This window comes from Telmatherina bonti (assembly GCF_933228915.1).
Source record: "Telmatherina bonti genome assembly, chromosome: 9".
Classification (NCBI taxonomy): domain Eukaryota; kingdom Metazoa; phylum Chordata; class Actinopteri; order Atheriniformes; family Telmatherinidae; genus Telmatherina; species Telmatherina bonti.
The window spans coordinates 24,836,174-24,857,552 of record NC_136627.1 but is presented as its reverse complement, the minus strand read 5'-3'; the positions used below and the strand labels follow the sequence as shown (position 1 = coordinate 24,857,552).

The 21,379-nt window shown below is 37.7% G+C and overlaps 3 protein-coding genes across 3 annotated transcripts in view; 1 reads left to right on the top strand and 2 right to left on the bottom strand.

Annotated features, from left to right (window-relative positions):
- Window positions 1-7,984, bottom strand: part of stx1a (syntaxin 1A (brain)) — a gene marked incomplete at both ends in the record, with an annotated part of 67,578 nt that extends 59,594 nt beyond the window's left edge. Inside the window, one exon of the mRNA XM_079247065.1 lies at window positions 7,955-7,984. Within this exon, the coding sequence (XP_079103191.1) occupies window positions 7,955-7,984 (30 nt within the window). The remainder of the gene's footprint in view (window positions 1-7,954) is intronic.
- An 882-nt stretch (window positions 7,985-8,866) lies between these two features.
- bud23 (BUD23 rRNA methyltransferase and ribosome maturation factor) lies at window positions 8,867-15,420 on the bottom strand. The gene is made up of 12 exons (XM_079245895.1): window positions 15,279-15,420; window positions 14,952-14,989; window positions 14,425-14,520; window positions 13,995-14,077; window positions 13,194-13,290; window positions 12,990-13,086; window positions 12,847-12,897; window positions 12,615-12,700; window positions 12,374-12,419; window positions 12,222-12,283; window positions 9,695-9,784; window positions 8,867-9,573 (listed from the first exon to the last, which is right to left on the bottom strand). The coding sequence occupies exons 1-12, from the start codon at window positions 15,324-15,326 to the stop codon at window positions 9,519-9,521; spliced, it is 849 nt and encodes a 282-aa protein (XP_079102021.1). The 5' UTR covers window positions 15,327-15,420; the 3' UTR covers window positions 8,867-9,518.
- Window positions 15,421-16,462: 1,042 nt separating this feature from the next.
- Window positions 16,463-18,396, top strand: dnajc30b (DnaJ (Hsp40) homolog, subfamily C, member 30b; the record flags this gene model as incomplete). Its single annotated transcript, XM_079245973.1, has 1 exon — window positions 16,463-18,396. The coding sequence occupies one exon, from the start codon at window positions 16,463-16,465 to the stop codon at window positions 17,588-17,590; it is 1,128 nt and encodes a 375-aa protein (XP_079102099.1). The 3' UTR covers window positions 17,591-18,396.
- Between the last annotated feature and the right edge of the window lie 2,983 nt (window positions 18,397-21,379).

The following is a 21,379-nucleotide window of genomic DNA, read 5'->3' as shown; positions in this document are numbered from 1 at the left end:
ATATAAATCCACAATCAGTTGATCATTAGTTACTGCTGAGAAAAAGGTATTGATGATGTATAAAAAAAAACATTGAAAAGTCCATCAAAAAGTGCTAAAAGAGGGACGATGTCAAACTGAAAAAGCAAATTCAAGTAATAATGAAAAGAAAATCCAAGGAGAATCAAATTTCATTAACAGAAAGTAATGAAAAACAACTAATATGTGTGTATCTTTTTTCTGCTGTTCACTGAGCCAGCATTTGTGTGTCTATTGCATTTTATTCTTTATTTCTAAACAGGAAACATTTACATGAAATGCACTTATGCATGCATATTAAAATGGAATATATTTTTTCAGAGAAGTTGGTTCATCTGTTTTTCTGTCTGTCTGCAACATAACTCAAATAATTATAGACAGATACTGATTAAAGTTTTCAGGAAGAGTCAGAAATGGAATATAAAACCAGTGATTACATTTTCGGCAGGATCTGGATCACCATCTGCAATCAAAGATTTTCTTAAAGGATTCTTTACTATTCAGAAATAATTTAGTCTTTGCTGCTTTACCTCCAAATTATGTTATTTTTCATGCCAAGGGTCGTTGGCAAAAATAATAACAATAATAAAAATAATACAAGATGAGACCAAGGTGGATGTTAAATAAACAAACAGCTTTCCCTGACTGTGGCTGAACTATATTGCCACCGTTAGAGGAAATGCTAAATTCTTTAAAGTCAAGGACTTTAAATAGGATCATCTATCCTGATGATGGAAATAGATAGTAATATTAGCTTTAAGTATACATGAGAGTGCTGGCATGGAGTTGGTAACTGGGTGGATGATCTTTTAAGCTTTTTCTCAGGTGTATGACCCTAAAGCTTCACAGAGTCCTACACTGTCTAAGTTCCACTCATTATTATATTCTGTCATCAGCTACATTAAGTATTTTTTTCTAACTTACTCACTAAGCTGCAATTCAAACACTGCTGCGTTTATTATGAAGGTTTTTTTTTTTTTTTTTTTTATCAGCCTAGACCCCACATTAAAAGCTACCATCCAGTTAAATCATCAATTAAAATGTGAATCTCATAAGGCCCTTTTTGTATCATAGTTCTGTTTCTTTTTATCCATTATATAAATTATAATTTTGCCCAGCCTTTATATGTAATCACCTGTTTGAATTTGCTGTGACGTTCAGGGCAATGATGTGCCCTGAGTGAGAAGGAGTGAAATAATGCTCCAGTTGCAACACTGTCAAAGTGTGTGCATGTGCAGCAATTTTCCTTTCCTAACAATCCTCAACAGTGTCGTCCTTTTAATCGTCTTCGTTTTTATTTTTATATTCTTTCAGAATCAGGCCCACACATGGACTCGCTCACCTTTGTCTCAAGTCTCCGTAAGTTCGTACGCCTTCACTTGTATTCACGTTTCCTACCTTAGATCCAACTATCATTAACCAGTACCTCATATTTTATACTGTGTATTTCCCCCTTTCCTTTTCACAGTTGTTCATTTCCAGCTACCCGTCTGCCTTCCTCACTGCATCTTTCTGACCTTTAACAATGTAATCATCAAAGCGATGCCATTTAAAAATGGATAAATACAAATTCTCAAACTGCTACAATACGAAAGGTTAAATAATGACTTATAATGCGATAATAGCATGACTTTGCACAAATCAATATCAATCAATTTCAGGCCAGAATCTAAATGCCTGCAGCTGCCAGCTCTCACAAAGATATCTCTTTGTGCCGCAGGGACACACATGAGATGAATGACCTTTTAGGCTAAGTTGTGGATGCTCACTCACATTTTGTCTTGTTAGCTCATAATTGGCCAATGGGTATAGATGTGAATGTATAAATGACACACAGCTGAGAATGCGTATACATATACGTGGTCATTCTGGGTGTGCGTATAGGCAGCATCAGCAGGTTGGTTAGCGATCAGAGTTGCAGGAGTCGGTGAAAAAAATGTCATAAAGCTTCACTTGAACTTTAATAACAGATCACAGGCAGGGAAAGGAGATGTGTTGTCATCCATGATGTCACAGCCTCTTCCTCTACCAGCCCTATCTCCTTCGTCCTTGTGGAATAAGTCGGAAAGTATCAAGGACTGGCTCAAAATTAAGGACAAAAACCACTCTTCATTAACAAAATTATGGAGAAAAGTGTTTGAAATACTCATTTCAGATTGATAGCAAAGGTTCTAATTACTTAATCTGCTGAATCCCCAGATTTTCTTTTCCTTTAAAAAGTACATTGCATCACTTCAAAACCTCAGATTTAAGAAGCACAAATAGTTTTGTTGTTGTTGTTTTGTGCATTTTTACATTCAGTCTTAACACAATACTACACAATAGATTTTGATGGCATACTGACATTGTTTCTGCAAATTCCTGGAGATAGCCTCTAGCATCCAGAGGCAGAGAAATAGATCTTCACAACCCCCCTCCCCCCAATGGCAACTTTATATGGTTACTATGGCTGAATCAGCACAGAAGGAAAGAGGACATTATTGGAGAAAGTGAGGGAAAGAAAGAGAAAGACAGCAAGAGCCAAGAAAGAGTCAAGATCAGGCAGATTTTATCTGACTGGAACGAGCTCAGAGTACAGACAGGATGCAAGACAGACACCAAATTATTGGCTTAAAAAATAACTTCACAGTTTGTGCTCTGGTGAGTAAGAACAGTGATGTTTCTTTACGGTTTCATTTTGTATAGCAAGGAAAAACTGTAATTTTGACATTTTAGAAACTTTAGATTTGCATACTGTTTATGCTTCTCACCAAGACACAGGCAACCAAATGTATAGATGGTTTGGCATTAAGTCAAGATTTTCAGACCCTTGCAACATACTCACAAGGTTGGATAATATCAGTAAGATAGGTGGGAGTGACACTGAGCTCTTATTACTGAGAGATTACTTGCATCTCAAATTTCCAGATAGATAAAAAAGCTTTTTTTTTCTTCACTACTTGGATGCCTGATACACTCTCACTTCAGGCACAACTGTCAGTTATTTTAGCAGAAAATGCTCTAAAATTAGCTGTTCATTACCAGCTGCACCAACCGGCAGACAGTGTCAGAGTGAGCCACTGCCTGGTGAGAGCAGTGAAGTCTAACCCTCTAGACAGATAAATCATTGAAAACACAAAAAAAAAAGAGCCAAAAGGTGAATAAATAGTGAACGTCCATTTGCCTGATAGACGGACACAACTCTAAATGAATGCTGGCACTGTTCCAGTCAAGGTTAGTTCATAAGTGGTTGTTGCAAATTATTTTGTCATACTCGCTTGAAAAAGCAGTGATATGGCAGGATGGCATTTGTTGCATAAACCGTTGCAGAAAAGAAAGGAAAAAAAGGACAAAAACCTCTACATAAGCTGTCCCTTGGGTCAATTTAGAATCACTAATTAACCTAACATGCAAGTATTCTGGCTTCCTCCTACAAGCTTCCTCATGTGGGAGGAAGCCAAAATACCAAAACAGATCAAATAAAATTTCAGTGCCAGCTATCAAACCACTGTGCAACCCATTACCAGCAAACCTTACTCTAATAGATGTCATTTGTTTGGTCTTAGCTTAGCCAAACCAGCACATTCACATCTGAGACTGCTTCTAATGCTGTCCTGAAAATTATAGCTACCACATTCCAGACGGGAACTGGTGGCAGATGTTTTGTGTGCCACTTCTTGCCAGTTAAAAAGGCCTGTTCACCCTCAAGCTGCCATGACGCAATATATCATTATTGGCTAATATCACCTAGGTTACATTCAAAGGCAGACAGGGCTACTTGCGGCCTAATGAGGACAATGGCAATTCACAGCCCCAATCTCCAACATGGATGTATGATAAAAGGTGTTATCTGCACTTATAAAAGAACTATTCTGCTGCCATCAATTATAAGATGATGTGAGAGGGGAAGTCAGCGCATTACAAATTCAATTTTAGCAGCTGCAGATAACCCAAAGCCACAGTAGTACAGCAGATGGGTGAGGCTTGATTACAGAATTATCATCTGTATTGTAATATTAAGATCTTTGACAGTTCACACCTTGGAGGCTGCTGATCTCTATAATTACGTAAAAATGCTGCACATGCAGCAACAACAAAAACAAAAAATCAATCACTGTAATAGCACAACGCATTGATCATTGTGGAAGCATTCTCACTGGTAGGAATAGCTCTGTGGACATGTTTTAAAAAAGCAGCCAACAGATACTGGATATCACTACAACTGTCACCCGATCTGGAAAAGACAGGCAAGTCCCTGGTGACATGCCAGCTCAGTCACACTAATTTCATGGCTCATAAATGCAATTATGTGCAGAATCTATGTGTTAATAAATAAAATGCTTGTGAGTTTGTGTGTGCCTTTCTGATAATACAGAGCAATGACGATGCATTTTATTGCAGCCACAGGTTTTGCAGATAGGTCCAATCTGTGGGTCACATCCAGAAGATGGCCATTGTGTCCGTCACAGATCCAAGAGTTCACAAAGGCTAGGAGGCTTTCAACGAGGGCACATAAAACCTTAGTACCAACAAAGCACTACCAGCAGTCAAGATCAAGTTAAGGGTTGAAGGGCTGCCACAAAAAAAGAGGGAGAGCTGAAATGAAATTAAATAAAGAAAGTGGGGGGAGAATTGCTAAAAGAAACAAGCGATCCAAACTGAGTAGGCACACCACATCCATCCTATTAGTTAATGTGTCACTTGAACGCCAACAAGCAGTGACAGTGAAGACCCCAATGTACACACACAAACACACAAAGGGCTGCTTGAACCAACACTGATACTGAACAACAAGCCTGCACAGAGAGGACAGGAGGTTAAAAGAAGACGAGAAACGTAGGAGAGAGCAGGAAGCCATCTGATTAATCAATGACAGGAAAATAGCAAAGAGCAGTGAAAGAGAAACTTGTTGGCTAATGACAACAGAAAAAAGTAATAAATACAAGAAGAGTGGCAAAAAGATGTCAGGAAACTTTGAGAGAGAAACAAACTGTTGCAGATGCAGCGTTCATCATGCTAGCTGAAATAAACAACTGATGTTGCAAAATCATAAACAGTCACATTACATGTATGATATTTCCCCTGGTGTGTGAAATCTGCAATGACCTCTTAAGTTCTATTCCCTTCAGGTTTCAGAGCTTGAAGACAGCTGACAAACGCATCATATCTGTGCCATCTGTCACTAAATCATTGCTGGGCCAACTGGGAGTGATGGGCCAAGGTGAGGGGAGGGAAAGAGGTTGTATGACCGTTTTATTATTGAGCCTGGCAGCTTTAGGCAGCTAGCTAATGAGCTACTGGGAGAGCTGAGTGGTAAGCAGGTGCTGAGCTCATAAAGTAGCTTTATGTGCATATGGGCAATGTTGAAGCACAACCTGCAGCCTCACACGAATATGAGCAAAACTCAATTTCCTGCCAAAATGTCACACATGCACATGAGTGAGTAAACTCACAGTGTGACTGGACAAGAACACACACACAATGAGATGTAAGCAAGAGAAGCTGTAATACTCAGAAGTCTTGTTTCTGCTCATATGCTGTGTTTGTCGGTGAAGATTAATGCTTATATAACCCTGTATCTTTCTATCACTCTCATACTGATTTGGGCTTTGTTGCTGTCATTATAGAGCTACAGTGATCCAGGGGGCTATAGTTAGTTTTGAGTAAAAACTATCCTTACACCATAGGAGGTTTATAAATCTTGGCATCTGTTAGAGAAGAGCACTGCTTCGGGATTGGTTCTGACCAGATGTTTTTATTATGTTACAGCCTTCAAAAACATCCAAAATCAGCTGATTATTTCTACTTTACTGAGGACGGTGATTTCTTACTGCCAACAAAGCTGCAGTATTAAGAAACGTCATTAGTCTTTGCTCAAGTAACAAACACAAGGATCAAAATTACGACCGCTGGGCAGATCAATCAAAAATTCTATATATTATATATTTACTCCAATTGCCAAGCTCTAAGCTCTGTAGCAGCAGTTTCAGAAAGATCAAAATCTGTTTCCAACAAACAGATACTTCATCCCATATGCAAATACGGCATGAATACAGATGGAACAACCACCAGACATTTATTTGTCTCCTCCGCAGATTGAAAATGTGACTATTAGGCCTAAAAAGATCAGGATTTAAGTACAACTTTCCCGGGTCAAACACAAAACACTCAAGCACACAAATATTGCACTGTTGAACTGCAATGTCCAAAACCCATAAACATTTGCATGACTTTTAAAGACACCTTCACTTTGAGGCTCTAAATGGAAAACAATAATAATATAGTGCTGGAGAGAAATAACTGTCTGTGACTTTGAACTTTCCTCCTTTTATCTGTTCTGGATTTGCTAAAGTGGATCTGTCTGGAGCTTCTCCAGCTGCAGTTATCTCAGACATGAATGACAGGATCAAAACTGATGAAAGAGAAATGAATCAGCAGCTGGCATGTCAACGACCCCACATAGCATGTCTGAATTATCGTCGGAGCTTCCTCACCAAAGCTGTTGAGGAAATGTTATGTCTCAATGTCTCTCAGTATAACTGCATCCCTCCAGTACAAAGAAGGAACAGTGAAGCAGGATGAAGACACGCCTGTCTTGAGCACACTCACAACTGGCAAGACTGGGTTGCTTCCCTTGAGGCCAATTCATTGCAAGATCTTCACTGAAAACAGAGGAGCTGTAAATTGTTTCCCCCACTTCCCTTAGCTTAACTGCCAATTACCCAGATCTGGCAATACCCACATTACTATGGCCAAATCTGCACACACAAATACACACACACACACACACACACACACACACACACACACACACACACACACACACACACACACACACACACAGTATCCAAAAACAGCAGCAGCTCTGTGGAAGACAGTGCTAAATAACATCATGTCTGTGTAAACCAAATATACAAAAAAAAATTACATATCACACACACACACACACACACACATATATATATATATATATATATATATATATATATATATATATATATATATATATATATATATATGTGTGTGTGTGTGTGTGTGTGTGTGTGTGTGTGTGTGTGTGTGTGTGTGTGTGTGTGTGTATCCCCTAAATTCACCAGATATGTTTCCACTAGGTTTCATTGGACTTTAGGCCATATTTACAAATGGTGTTGAAAAAAACTTTTTCTTCTTCAGTACCACTCACGATTTCATTCAATTTTAATGACTAGATATGATTTTAGTGCAATTTATTCCAAATTAAACGTTTCCTCTCCGAATAGCCATTAGTAAACTTCGGCACACTTAGTAAATAACAGACCAATGGTTAGGTTTTTGGACCAACTGTGTGAGGGAAGACATTTAATAGGTGAAATGAACGAGCAGGGAACAATTTCCCAATTCAATCACACAACCCATTTGTCAGATCGACTAAAAACACACACACCTAGTTATTATTTGCTGGCTGAGATTTTTCCACACTGGAAACCCTATTTTCAATCCAACTCTTCTCGGGTAGGTATTGTATTCTGAAATATTAGCCTACGACACAGATCCAACTTAAAGACATAATTAGGAATCAATCTAAATATAAAATCCCCTACACAAAAAAGTATATATCTAATAACTTCCTGTTTATTCACCGAGACCTTCTAACATAAAACTAATGCAAACCAGACAGGTCCAAGTGATTTTGCTTTCAGAAAATGACTGTTTGCTTAAGCAGGTGCACTCTCTCGTCTTAGTTGGAGTTAATCCAGATTTTCACTCACAGTAAACCTTCGTCGTAATCTGATCGTTGTCTGTGATGAAATATCATATTTGAGCCTCCATCAGACACAACTGTTGCTCAGGCAGCGCACCTTCCTCTGAGGAGCGCGCTTTCCAGCTAAAAGCACTTCCAGCATCGATTTAAAAACCATCCATACTCGAAAAACAGACGGGTGGAGGTGGTTTAACAGCGGATCGAGCAGTAACTTACATGTCTTAGTTCTTGCATGCGATCCTTCATGGTTATGTTTATTCCTCCTGCCCAGTTCGTCTCGTGGATGTGTGATGATGGAGCGGCGGGGCGGAGACCGAGAGGATGATGCGACTGAGGTGAGGAGGTGCGTCTAGATGGGCACAGAACAGCGATCCCTCCACCCCCTTTTCGGTTTGGATGAAGGGATGGTGGGACCACTTTTACAGAACTGGGTGACGCGCAGGAAAGGTGAGGCCTTCCGCTGTTAACCCATTACACGCCCGCAACTCCCTCCTCAATCTGCACTAATTGATACGATTGTTTTGAGCGTGCTTTCTGTTTCTGATTCTCTGTTCAGTGAATTTTACAGTGAAGAGATGTGGAAAAGTTTATATAAACGACTGAAGGAGAGTATCTCTGTACCGGCGTGGTGAGATTGTGTTGGGTGTCTATCGACTGAGCAGGTTAAAAGATAACGCCCAGGTGGTCTCTAATTTAACGAGGTGAACAGCGACCTCTTTCGACACATACTGGTACTGAAGCAGAAAAAATGGACCACTTTTTTTTTTTTTTTACATCCAGCAAATACCTCAATTAACAAGTTTTACTTTTCCTAATATTTCCTTGCATTTTATCTTAAAGTTTTTTAAGAGAAAATAGTTAAGTCTATTTGGTATCTCTGTTCGGCAAACTATGTTATTTTGCACAAAGACAAAAAGCCCCTGACCTAGCCTGCTCCACACCAAGAAGCCAGATTTACTTAATGCTAGAGTTGTTTACCACCCCAGTCAAGAATCATCTGACATAAATTATTGTATGCTATTTTAAAATTATTATTCATTACGTAGGTAGGTATAAGAATGAAGTCAGGCAGAAATGTTAAGTTAAAGCTGAGTTAGTTTAATCAAACAGAAATCAGTTGTTCCATGGTTCAATTATAAGTGTGTAGGATAAAATGCATCTCACAATATAGCAAAAGAAAAAAAAATCAGATGAAAATCTATGTTTTAATTTCTCTAGCATTAAGCTGTAACTATTCTCAAATCAATCAACATCCATTTATCTCAAGTACAGTAAGCAAGACCCTTTTTAACAGCAGGAACGTCCTTCTAGTGTACTTTGTAATTTCTTAAATAATGTATCCCTTATTAAAACTACAGTTTTGAATTGACTGTGAAACTGTGAGGCTTTTGTAACAATCCCTCTCTCCTACATCTTCTTGTTACAAAAACAGAATAAACGGTTTTAATCGAGCAAATATTGTGGATAACACAAAGAATAGTTGAGCTGAAGAAAAAGTGTTGACACTTCATAACAATTTTAATTTAAAAATGTTTTAATTATAGGTCACAGTTCATCTCTGTTTGCTTTGAGGCAGCACTCTCATATAGTCATTTACTTCAGGCCAAACCATAAATGGATCTCACCACAAATACTTGACCAAATATAAAAGCATTTGACGCTTGCATCTCTTTAACTTGAAGTAACGAGTTGAAAAGTCCAATCACTCTGCAGCTCCAGGGGCAGCTGTATGTGGTTGTTCAGACGAGAGCTAATGAAGGCATGACTGCATGAGTCAGAGCTAGAACCGCGGTCTTCGATGACGTCCAGTGTATTTTGTGTCCGCTCGAACCTCCCTGTGGACACAGAAACACAGAGCCTCAAGAGAAAGACCTTCAGCTACTCAGAAATTCTGTTTAAGCAGAATGAATATTTATGAAGAGATGAAAATACATAAAATGATATTAAATCACATACTTTCCTTGTCGCCGTCTTCGCTCCTTCTTCTCCAAGATCCAGTCTCGTCCCTTTTTCACAGATTTCCCCTTCATGTTTTTAAAACGACATCTGCACAAGGTTCAGATTTTTAATGAATTTAAAATGAGAGATAAATCCTACAGATCCTATACAATATCAGTACACTCATATCCGGTGTTTATAAAAGTCTTCTGATACAATAAAAGTATTTATAGGAGTATAACAATGGGAAAAAAAAACAAAGGCTGTCAAAATGAATATGTCAGTGTAGATTGTTGTTTCCCTTTTGATTCGTCTCTCTGAACAGGTCGCCACAGTGAATCATCGCATAGATGCTCTTCCTGATGTAACCACCTGCATTTACCCGGCTTGGGACGGAGAACAATCGTGACCCCCTCAGGATTGGAGCAGTGTATGGAACAGCCTTCCTGGGGGCAGCTGGCAGTGTTGATATCTTTTTAGTGAAGCTTTTGATTAATATTTTTTGAAGTTATAATTGCTTTTATTCTTTTATAAGTTTTGTTTATTATTTTACTACATGTTACATTATGCTTTTATTTTCTAATCTCATTTTAATGTTTTTATTAATCTTTGTGCCACATTTTTATTGTATGAAAGGTGCTTTATAAATGAAGACTAATTGATAGGGGAGCAGAGCTTGAACTGCCAATTGTCAGGTCACAAGAGAAGCAACTACCACCTGAGCCACTGCATGTAGAGATTTGTGTGTTTATTAAAAAAAAAAAATAAATAAATAAATAAATTATAAACAAAGTTATGACCGGTGCCATATTTAAAATCCCAATTCAGCAGTGTCCTGGTGAGAGAGGTAATTTTGTACACATTGTTGCCTTGTCACAGCAAACAACTGAATCCACCAAAAAGCATTTTATCCTCCATATTACACCTGTCAAGGTGGGGTTCATGTTTCCACCAGCACTGCTATGTCTGTCTCTTCGCAACATTAAGTTAAAGATGGATTTTGATTAAATTTTCAGGACCTCAGAAATGGAATAAGGAACAAATAATAAGACTTCAGTGGCAATCAGGATCACTGTGTGGATCGAAGAACTTTTCAAAGAATTTTTTGCTATCAAGAGATGGAGATAGTTTAGATATGACGGCTTGTAACTTATCAGATAATGCCCAGCGTCATCATCAAAACTAAAATACAAGATGAAATCATGGTAGATGTAAGAACACTAACAGCTAACCCTGATTGCCACTGTGAGACAAAATTTGGTTTTCTTCATCAACTTCAAGACGGTAACGGCCATTTGCTTCAGCTTGGTGTCTGATAGTAGGTTTCCAGGATCAAGGATTCTAAATAAGATGTGGCATTGATCCTGATCAGGGAGACAGTGATATTTGCTTGAAGTGTATAAGAATAATAAGAGTGTTATTATGGGGTTGGTAACTGGGTGGGTTCTGGGGCCTTTTGGGGTTTTTCCTCAGGTGAGTGACCCTATGACTCGGTGGAAGTCTGTCCTCTCAGAGTGCCTCTGGTTTATCAAGTCTCTGATGGGTTTTCAAGCTTTAAATTGTAAGTTTCTATTAGTTTTATATGCAAGAGAGGCGGAGTTTGGGAATATGCAGTCCAGGCATAAAGACCGCCTTTGATGTGATGTCACAGCTGTGAACATAATAAATGGAAACCACTTTATCCTCCTTATCAATGAAGATTCTGACAGTTTTCAAGCCTTATATTAAGAGGATTATATAATCACACAACTAATCACTCATCTGACACTGATCCATGCTCCTTAGTGGTTAACTGTATGTATTAAGACTCATAGCGGTACTCTATAAATTCTCAACTCTATGCATCTGTACTCTAAGATTGTGGTATCTGATTCCTATTTAAAATGCATTTGTAAAAAAAAAAAAAAAAAAAAAAAAAAAAAAAAGCACATCCAACACAGAGCAACATATGTCACATTGACTTGTACCGTAACATGTAAAAGGGAGGAAAAGCTGCCTGACAGAGTTTTAAATCAGGCAGAACAATGGCCCTTTCAGAGATTCTTTTGGTCTTTCGGCTTCATCAGGGCAAGCATGGGTTGACTTACACTTATCGAGGCCAAGACCGGGATTTTAATCCTCATAATGGGTACAATATGGAAGGTTGTGTGACTGCTTATAAAATTTAAAAAGAAAGAAAGAAAAGGGAGTTACCAAACCAGAGTGAATGATGGCTGAAACTAACATCCATTTTTTTAAAAATTAAAATTTCACAAGCTGTACTAATCTTTTTGTTCAGAAGATTTTTTTTTAATCTAAATTTTAAGAGTTCAAAGAGAAATTTTCAAGATATGTAAAATTATTTTAAAGTAATTAAAGTAAATTATGCAAAAGATAGAAAAAGCTTTAAGAAAATACTCATTTTAATCACTCAGATGACGACATCTCATCACACGAGAAAAATAAACCCAAATAACAACATCAGATAAACACTGACATCTGAAATAAACTGTTATATCAAGTAAGAAGTAACACCAAACAGTCCGCACACTAGGAGCATCTTTACCTCTGTCCCGAGTACTGAACCTGGTTTGGAACAGTTCTGTCTGAAGTTTCTGAGCCCAGTCCCTGAGAAGAACAAAAAAACCACACAAACATAGATCAGATGTGGCTACAACAGAAAGCAGTAACCCACACACATCACAAACATCTTCTTACTTTGGGAAGAACTCCTGATACACCAGCAAATAGACATAAGAAGAACCTGGAAGCAAACAAGAAGTCTGAGTGAAACAAACTATTTCACTGTGTCATCATGTGCAATGCAAGCTAAGTCAACACAACTGTCCTGCTCCAATTTCACATTAATGTTGAATCGACTGCTACTAAAAACAGACCCAAATAGCAGACAGTGAGCAAACATCTACATGCTAAATTCAGCAGACAGAAGGGAACTGACTTCTTTGCCTTGCTGCTGTTGGGGTAATCCACCACCAGACCACCACTGAAACCTGCTTTCATGGCCTGTGTTGTGATCAGCTCGAGCTTTGGAGAAAAAAAACATGAAAAACATTGCAAGTGATTAAAGGAGTCTGGAGCTCAAATCAGACTTTCCAACTACCAACAAAAAGACATCATCAAAACAAGGAGAAGACAATTATTATTATTATTTTATTTTATTTTTTTTTTACCTGTTCTGAGTTCTCAGGATAAAGCTGAAAAACTGCACGAGCGCCTCTGGACTACAAAGTAATAAAAGGCATAATTTAATAATCAAGTAAAAGGCGAGAACGTTGGAATATTTGTGGAAGAAGTATGTATGATAAAACCTTACTAGAGATGAGTAGAGAGTGCTAAAGAAAGTGTAAAGTCTCTTTGGTGGACTATGGGACCTTTTGTCTGCATTACAGAGCCACTGCAGAGCAGAGATACTGAAAGGGGGGAAAAATGCTCACATAAATTAAAAATAAGGTAGAAATCGATCAAAAGTTTCAACAAAACATTTTTATTACGTGTGATAAAGAGCTTTATTCTTCACCTAATGCAGCCATCAAAGGTCCCGGGTCGGAAAGGCGTCCCCTGGCCCATGTCCCCCAGCAGAAGGTCTCCTTCCACTTCTCTGTCCAGAGCAACATCTGTCAAAGGAAACGGTTGCAATTTGATCAATGATTTCTCCATTTCCTCTCATCCATCTGTCTCAAAACTGAGGAAAACCACAAAATCCAACAGAAATCTCTCTTTTAATCTTAGATAGCAAAAAAAACCAACAATCTTAAAAACTTTTTTTATAGTTTTAGATTGTTTTTGTGGGAACCTGCAAGTCATGCTACTATTCCGTGGTTCGTACAAACTCTGGAGACAACTCAATAAATTACACACTGCAGCGATGAAGACAGAAAAACTGGCTAAAAGAAAAAAAATGTGCCCAATATCTTATAAGTTTAAGGAAACTTCCCTGAACTGAACACTGACTTTTATCTCTGTGTGTCCTTAAATATATTCTTAAATATGGAACATAATATGCCCAGTGAAGTGCTTTTCTTGGGTGGAATTTGTCTGGTTATAACATATATCACTTCTCTTTTTACTGTTCAACTCCACCTTCAAAGAGCAAGAGATCCCATGATTACAAACTTTTGAACAGATTGAGAGCAGTCACAACAACCAAGTATTTAGTTTATTTGCTAATTTTTCTCTGGTTTCTTCTCGTCTGATATTTGGTTTACAATATGGCACAACATAAATGTGTTATTTCAGTTTCAAGTAATTCTCAACAACAGCGTCATAATTGTAGTTTTTCAGCTCTAGTTATGTCCAAACAAAAGAGTTTCAAACAAACCCAGCATTGCAGTGCTGATGTCGATTCCAACCCAGTAGTGTCCCTCCTCTGACAGGTAGTCTCCACTGAGACCAGATCCACACCTGACAGTCAGAACAGTCCGTTACACAAGATCCAGTTCTTACATTTCTGGCTCTAAGATCTGGTTGTGCTCAAGCTCACATAATGACACAAACCTTTTCATAACATATCCTAAAGTGGTTTAATAATTTAACAAAAGCAGTAAAATGAAAAAAAGAAAAATTTATGTGTTTGATTCCTGAGGAAAATGTGGAAATGTTAATTAATGCTAAGAGATCCTTAGTGCAGCATTTACCGCAAACAATGATGTTATCCACGTTGTACTCAACTGTAGGACTGCATTACTGCCTACTGTATGAAGTTACCAGTTTAATTTAGCATGTAAAGACAGTTTGTGCCAGTCACTCACCCAACATCTAGCAGGAAGCATGGCTGGCCCTCAGGTAGGTTTAAAAGCTCTACTGCTCTCTCAGACATCTGAGTCTGAATCTCAATCATGCGAGAGCTGCAAGTTGAAGAACACACATAGATTTCAGTTGTTTTAAGACACTTTAGCATAAGAAAATTTAGTTTTGGATAACAACATTTTTGTTTTGTTTTTTCTGATGATTCAAAGTCAGAACTTGCTACAGTGTATTTATCAGACATGCTAGTTTCACCTAACCAAACACTCAAACCAAACCAAAAAAAAAAAAACAACAAAAAAACTTAAAAGCAGTGCTATATCAATTAATCAATTGATTAAGTCGTTATTCGCTTCCGTGAGATATACTTATTAGTGTATTTACAAATGCAACAGCTGCATTTGAAATCTCAGTCTAACAAGAAATGAGAATGAAGTTTTAACTGTCTTAAAGAACACGAATTTGTGCACCTTATATTAAAAATAAAAAAAACAAAGGTCTATAGCTATAGACATTAAACATCCAGACTCACTTCTGAGAGTACTTCTTTGCCTCTTCTTCATTGTAGAACTACAGAGATGACAGCACATCACACAAACAGATTAGTAACGTTTTGACACACTTGCGGGCTGAACACACAGATTATTCATGTTTTTTCAAACGAAATTGAGGCAACACCCCCCTCTGAAAAATAGCATTGCCGACTATAGTCACCCAAATAAATCAATCTGACTGCTGCTTTAAAGACGGTGAAGGCCGTAAAAAAAACCATCAGGCTACAGAGACACTATTCTCATTTAAGTAAATTAAACAAAATCCGCAGTTAGACGGCAGCAGAAACTATAAAACGTCCACTAACCACGTCTGGGGGGGCAGAGTGTTCTGGTCGTCGACAACTGGAAGCCATGGTCCCCGCGGCTGGGAGACTAAATCCTACAAACAAAACAAGAAAGAAACGCTAGATGTTGTAGTACTGGACTCTTCACACGTGAAGCACAGCGCGATCACGTGATTTGCCTCTTTCTCGTTGAGTTTAATAATGGTGCTTTTCATTGAAGAGACGTTTACTGCCACCTACTGGCTAACCAAACAAACCCAGTAGACAACATTTTATTTTTCATCTCTCTCTCTCTCTCTCTCTCTCTCTCTCTCTCTCTCTCTCTCTCTCTCTCTCTCTCTCTCTCTCTCTCTATATATATATATATATATATATATATATATATATAAATATATATATATATATATATTCTGGTTTAATACGTAATCTGTCTCTAAAATATTTCCATTTTTTCCTTATATACTTATGTATATTTTTATTCATACAATATTTATTTATACAACACTGATTTTTATATATATATATATATATATATATATATGTATATATATATATATATATATGTATATATATATATATATATATATATATATATATATATATATATATATATATATATATATATATATATATATATATATATATATATATATATATATATATATATATATAAATCAGTGTTGTATAAATAAATATTGTATGAATAAAAATATACATAAATATATCAGGACAAAATGGAAATATTTTAGAGACAGATTACGTATTAAACCAGAACGCATTCGACGTACCTCGGAATTTTTTTTTAACGAAAAGTGGCCCAAGACTAATGCACCTTATTAAAATAAAGAACCAGGGCAACAGAGTGCAAGACGTACTTTAAGAGTAATCGTTTTGACAAGATGGACAGAGATTGTCGGTGTAACATGCTATTTGCGGCATTAAATAGAATCCCAAATTCAGGATAAGGATTCTCAATGACAGGTTAATAAATATCCTGACATATTTTTCCCTGATGGTAATAAGATATTCCCAGTTGCCAGGAATGCACCTTCCATATGGCCCTCAACGCACCCTCTGGTTTTAGAAACTGATTGGTCAGCTGTAGCGTTACTTCCTGTAAACATTGACTCTCATTGGCTCACGTTCTTCACGCGCCGGATGCAGTATTTCTATTCCGGTCGGCCGGTTGGATTGCTGTTAGTAAAATGGCAGAGGTCAGTCAGAGGCTTGGGAACGGAGCCTACCGGCTGGCAGCCCTCAGGATCAGCCAGGGTCGTCCAGCAGCCATCGGCGTCTGCCCCGAAAGCCGCAGGATAAGCAGCACCTCCAATCTCTGTCAAGTTAAAGTGGAACTCGTCCACGATCAAGGTGGAGCTCCGCCACGGTTCATAAACAGAGCAACAAGGCGCAGAGCAGAGAAACTTTCCAAAGAGAGAAACGCAGAAAATCGGCAGGAAGATGTGACTTCAACATGTCTATTAAGATTTGCTGAAACCAAAGAGAGTCTACAAGCTTATAAAACCGCCTTATGTTGGACTGCAGGACTTTTCATGGAGAAGCAATCTTGCAGGATGTCGCCATGGACCAGAGTGGTTTCCATCCATCCTGACACCTTCAGCTACACCCAGCAGCACAGAGCTTTCTCCACTGTCATCTTCATTCTGGCAGAGCAGGCATCAGCCAGGCTGAGTTGTGGACTGAGGCTGAAACGTCTAAAACTTCATCCTGATGCCTTGAAAGCAAAACCACCAGCAACCAGAGACTACAGCTGGAGGTCAGAGGAGGCTTCTCTGCTGCACAGGAGCAGAACGGCTTATTATGACATTCTCAAAGTGTCCCCTAGTGCCACACAGTCCCAGATCAAGACAGCATACTACAAACAGTCCTTTACCTACCACCCTGACAAGAACCCGGGGAATAAGGAGGCCACTCAGCGCTTTTCTGAGATCAGTGAGGCTTACACTGTGCTTGGAAACATTAACCTGAGGAAGAAGTATGACCGCGGCATATTAAACCACACCGATGTCCACAGTGCTGAGAGACCGTCCTCCAAAGAAGCCAAGAGTAAATCCACAGCCTCCCAACAGCAGCAGAGAGCCAGGAAGTTCTCCCAGACTGGTGGAAAGCCAATGTTTGATTTTGATGCCTTCTATCAGGCTCATTATGGGGAGCAGCTGCAGAGAGAGAGGGAAATTAGAGCCAAGAAGCAGCAGATGAAGGAGATGCAAGAGCAGAGGCAGTGCCAGTGGAGGGAGCAGAAAATGATTGAGCTGATTGTGACAGTGATGATTGCCATGGCAGGGCTGATTTTTATTAGTCTTAGCAAGCCCTGAAATCACAGCAACTTGAGAAATGCCTTTCTTTGCTCCATGTTGTGTTTTTCATGGAGTCAGATGGAGGAGTCAGAGATCGGGTTGCTGCGTCAGACTGTTTTACAAGTGTTGCACAGTTTCTGAAAATTGTAAAGCATGATTGTAGTTTCCCACCCAAGGACAGAAAGCACATGCTTAAATATTTAAATGGTTTAAAGCAAATTAGGTTTTTCATCTGTAAAACAAATGAAGTCATGCATTAATGCATATGTTCTTCATTTATCTTGTCCTTTCTTGATTTAATAGGACCTAAAAGAAAAGTCTTTCTTATCAATGTCTGCCTTGAATAACAAGATTATATTTCAGGTACTTCAAAGTGGAATGAGAAACAACATCATACCACAGGGAATTATGATAAGAGCCTCTTTCTAATAGATTTTATTTATTCTGAAAATGATAACAATTTAACTACAAACCACTGAAAGTCTGGTTCAGTAATAATTGTTTAAGCAGGTGTAAAACAGTGCCTTGTAAACAATATTCTGTTTATTATTTCTATGAAAAATCTTCAATATTAAGCCGAACAACCTTTGGTATCTTGAACTGCTTGTTTTACATCTCAGCAAGCACAGAGATTGCGATCGTGAAGCTTTTCACGTTGGAAAAGTTCTTCACCTTTCCCTTTACACTGTACCTGTTCGCAAGAAGTTACGTCTAGGTGTAGAATTTGAATGTTATTCTTCATTGAGAAATTAATACACCCTTAATACACCTTGATATCTTTCTGCCGGTGTTTAAATGTTTATAAGTCTGTATTGTACATACAGGATGCCACAATATGAATGATGTTATCTATTTGGAAAAATGTTTATTTTTAAGGGATGCTGCATTTGAGGAAAAAAAAAAACAAAACAATTTAATTGAATTTCTTTAGTTTTGTTATTTATCCATAAATATGCCCAGTTGCATTTTAAATTATTTATAACTAAATGTAACTTTTTGTACATTATTGTACGTTTATACAATTGTGATTATTATTCTGGTTGTTCATGATGAGAAACAGTGACATTTTAATATATTTTGGTGTGCTTTTTTTAAATTCCAAGTTAAAAATGTTCCTTTTTGAGTAATTTGTCAAAACTTTTCCATCATAGTTGTCTAAAAGTTGCTTGCTAAAAATGGCTAACAAGCTTTCTGCGCATGTCTACAGGGGCTTTCAGTCTCACTCACATGACTGTATGCCTCTGGTCATAACCTGGATAGGAATGTTGCTGCTGCTGTAATATTTTATTTTATTCCTTTTTTTTTAGTGGCTGGGTCAGGCAGTATGCTGTTATGAACACAATCACGAGAACAGGGACCACATTAAGGTAGCTTGAGAGAAGCTTGAACCTGAAGAACAGCAGCCTTCAAACAAGACAGCGTTTAGAATCATTTAGCCAAAGTGGACATTAAACTACCTTTGGCCGAGTTTATGTGTAAAATCTTTTTACAGAAGTAAAAACTTCTCAAAGCCTTTTAGGCTTGAAAGACCTGCAGATCACCATGAAAAGGAGTGGTTCAAAATCCCAGCGGAGATCTGAAGGATTGTCAGCAAGTTTTGAAACTATTTAAATGCTGTAATGGCAAACAAAAGCCTCAGCATGTGTTACAGAGAGAATATTAATTTCAGACATGGTATTTTACCATAAAAAGGACAAAAGGCAAAGATAATTGACAATAAAGTAGTTGATAACAACTCTCTAACATGGTCATAAACAGTGATTTGCCACCTATTTATAGAATCCAGGAGAAACCTAATGGGTATCTAAAAATAAATGTAAATTTAAATTCAATGTGTGCCTTTTCTTTCACTTCATAAGAGCTTAAGAGAGGACACCTGAATACTCAAAAATGATCTCTCAGTAACTTTCAGAGGCCCGAAAAGCTCAGAGCGTTAACACAGAGTGGGAGGAAATGTATGTTCTGAGGATTTCAGCTTGCAGGGCTGCTGCTTGTGTTGAAAGACTGTCTGAATTCTATGCCGTGTTTAGTCACAGAGATAAAAAAAAATCCAAATTTTCATCTTTAAACTGTATAAGGTGGTCCATTTATGCTGCTATATTTTTAAAATTATGATCTTTATGTATGGATTATACCCCATTATGTAAGTTTATGAGGCAAGATAAAGTGCAACAGGTCAGACTGACTGCATTAGGGGGTCGATTTGAGAGTCGAAATTCTCAGTACGAACCAAACCTGAAAAAAAAGGGAGGTGGTTGTTGTGTTATTAGAAACCAAGGTTAGATATCTTTTTTCATTCACAAAGCATCAACCACATAAGTTTTAATGGGTTGAAAAAGTAACTCTGCATGCTGACCTTTCTTTTATCCTTCTGGATCTATGAGTTATGAAAACATTTTATCTAAAATACTGAAGAAAAAATAAATGCAACAGCTTGGTCACGTTTTATTCACAGAAATATAAAGTAGTATGTCAAGTACATCACTTTGTACAAAATTGCACAGACTCTTCAAAACTCAGTCAGACAACAGAAGGTTCAGCTGTAATGGAGTAAAGAAAATGAAAGAGCGACGTAAGTCTACGGTGATATGTGGGACGGGTTTCTTTGCCATAGACAATTTCCACTGTGGATGTTTCATCAAGAAGAATACGTTGTGTCAATAGGAAAAAAATGTCACTTACAGCAGCTGAATAATAATATGTTTCAAACATAGGACTGAAATTGGCACATGAACTGCTTCACTCGCTCTCCCACAGACAGACCTTTGAGGCTGAGTGGCCATGCTTGAAAATACAAGAGCTGGCTTCCTGATATGTTTATACCAACAAAGGGAAAGTGTTGCATATGTTTCATGTTTTTGGTTGTTTTCAACATGCTGTAAAACAAAGTTTGGCATGTGTGGAAGTACGCTTCCCTGTCTCAGCGAGAGGCAGTGATGACGGTAAATGAGGTCGCTATCAGTGATGGCAATAAACTTTAAGGGTATCTGCAACGGAAAGGTAATGGCATGTGAGATAATCGCCTTATGACACTATTTAAATTTTGTTTTCAGAATTATTTTGGAGCACACGACTGCATTCACATCATAGTATTTTTAAAAGTAGAACAGAGACTCTTAGCCTGTGTAAGTTTTTTAATGCTACTTTTTGGAGAAAAATATCTGTTTTTGTACTTAAAGAAATTTATACTGTCTCACATATTCTCACTGTCAAACAAACTGTCCCTTATAATACACTGATGCTAAACATGTCCCAAGAGCAGGTTTTTACTGATTATGAGGCACTGTTGCAGTCTGCACCTGATGTGACACCTACACCAGTTTTCCCTTCCAGTTATAGAAGAGAAACCACTATGGTGTAAACCATTAAAGGTCAGCTTCAGAACCAGAGCCGGCCCGTTCTGTGCTACTGTGATTAAAAAAAAGCAAATAAACAAAAGAAAAACAACAAGGTGTGACTGTGAGATGACCCATGCCTTGAATAGATGTAAAAGGCTTTAAAGGAAATGAAAACAATGGCGTAAATTTTCTCACAAACATCAGCTGGTTGCATGGCAACTAGTTTCAACCAATAATCTGTCAGAGAAAACGCTCAGTCAAATATATCATTTTAAACTATTTTTTTGTACTAGATCATTGAAATTTGACATTTACTAGTATGTGGCGCTTTATGAAAAGCACCAGACACCCAAAGGGTTAAAAAAAAAAAAAAAGGTTTTAATTTATATAAATGCATTGTATTTTTTAAAAATTAAAATCCATGTTTCATTCTCAAAATTAAAATATATTGAAATTAAAATGCTCAAAG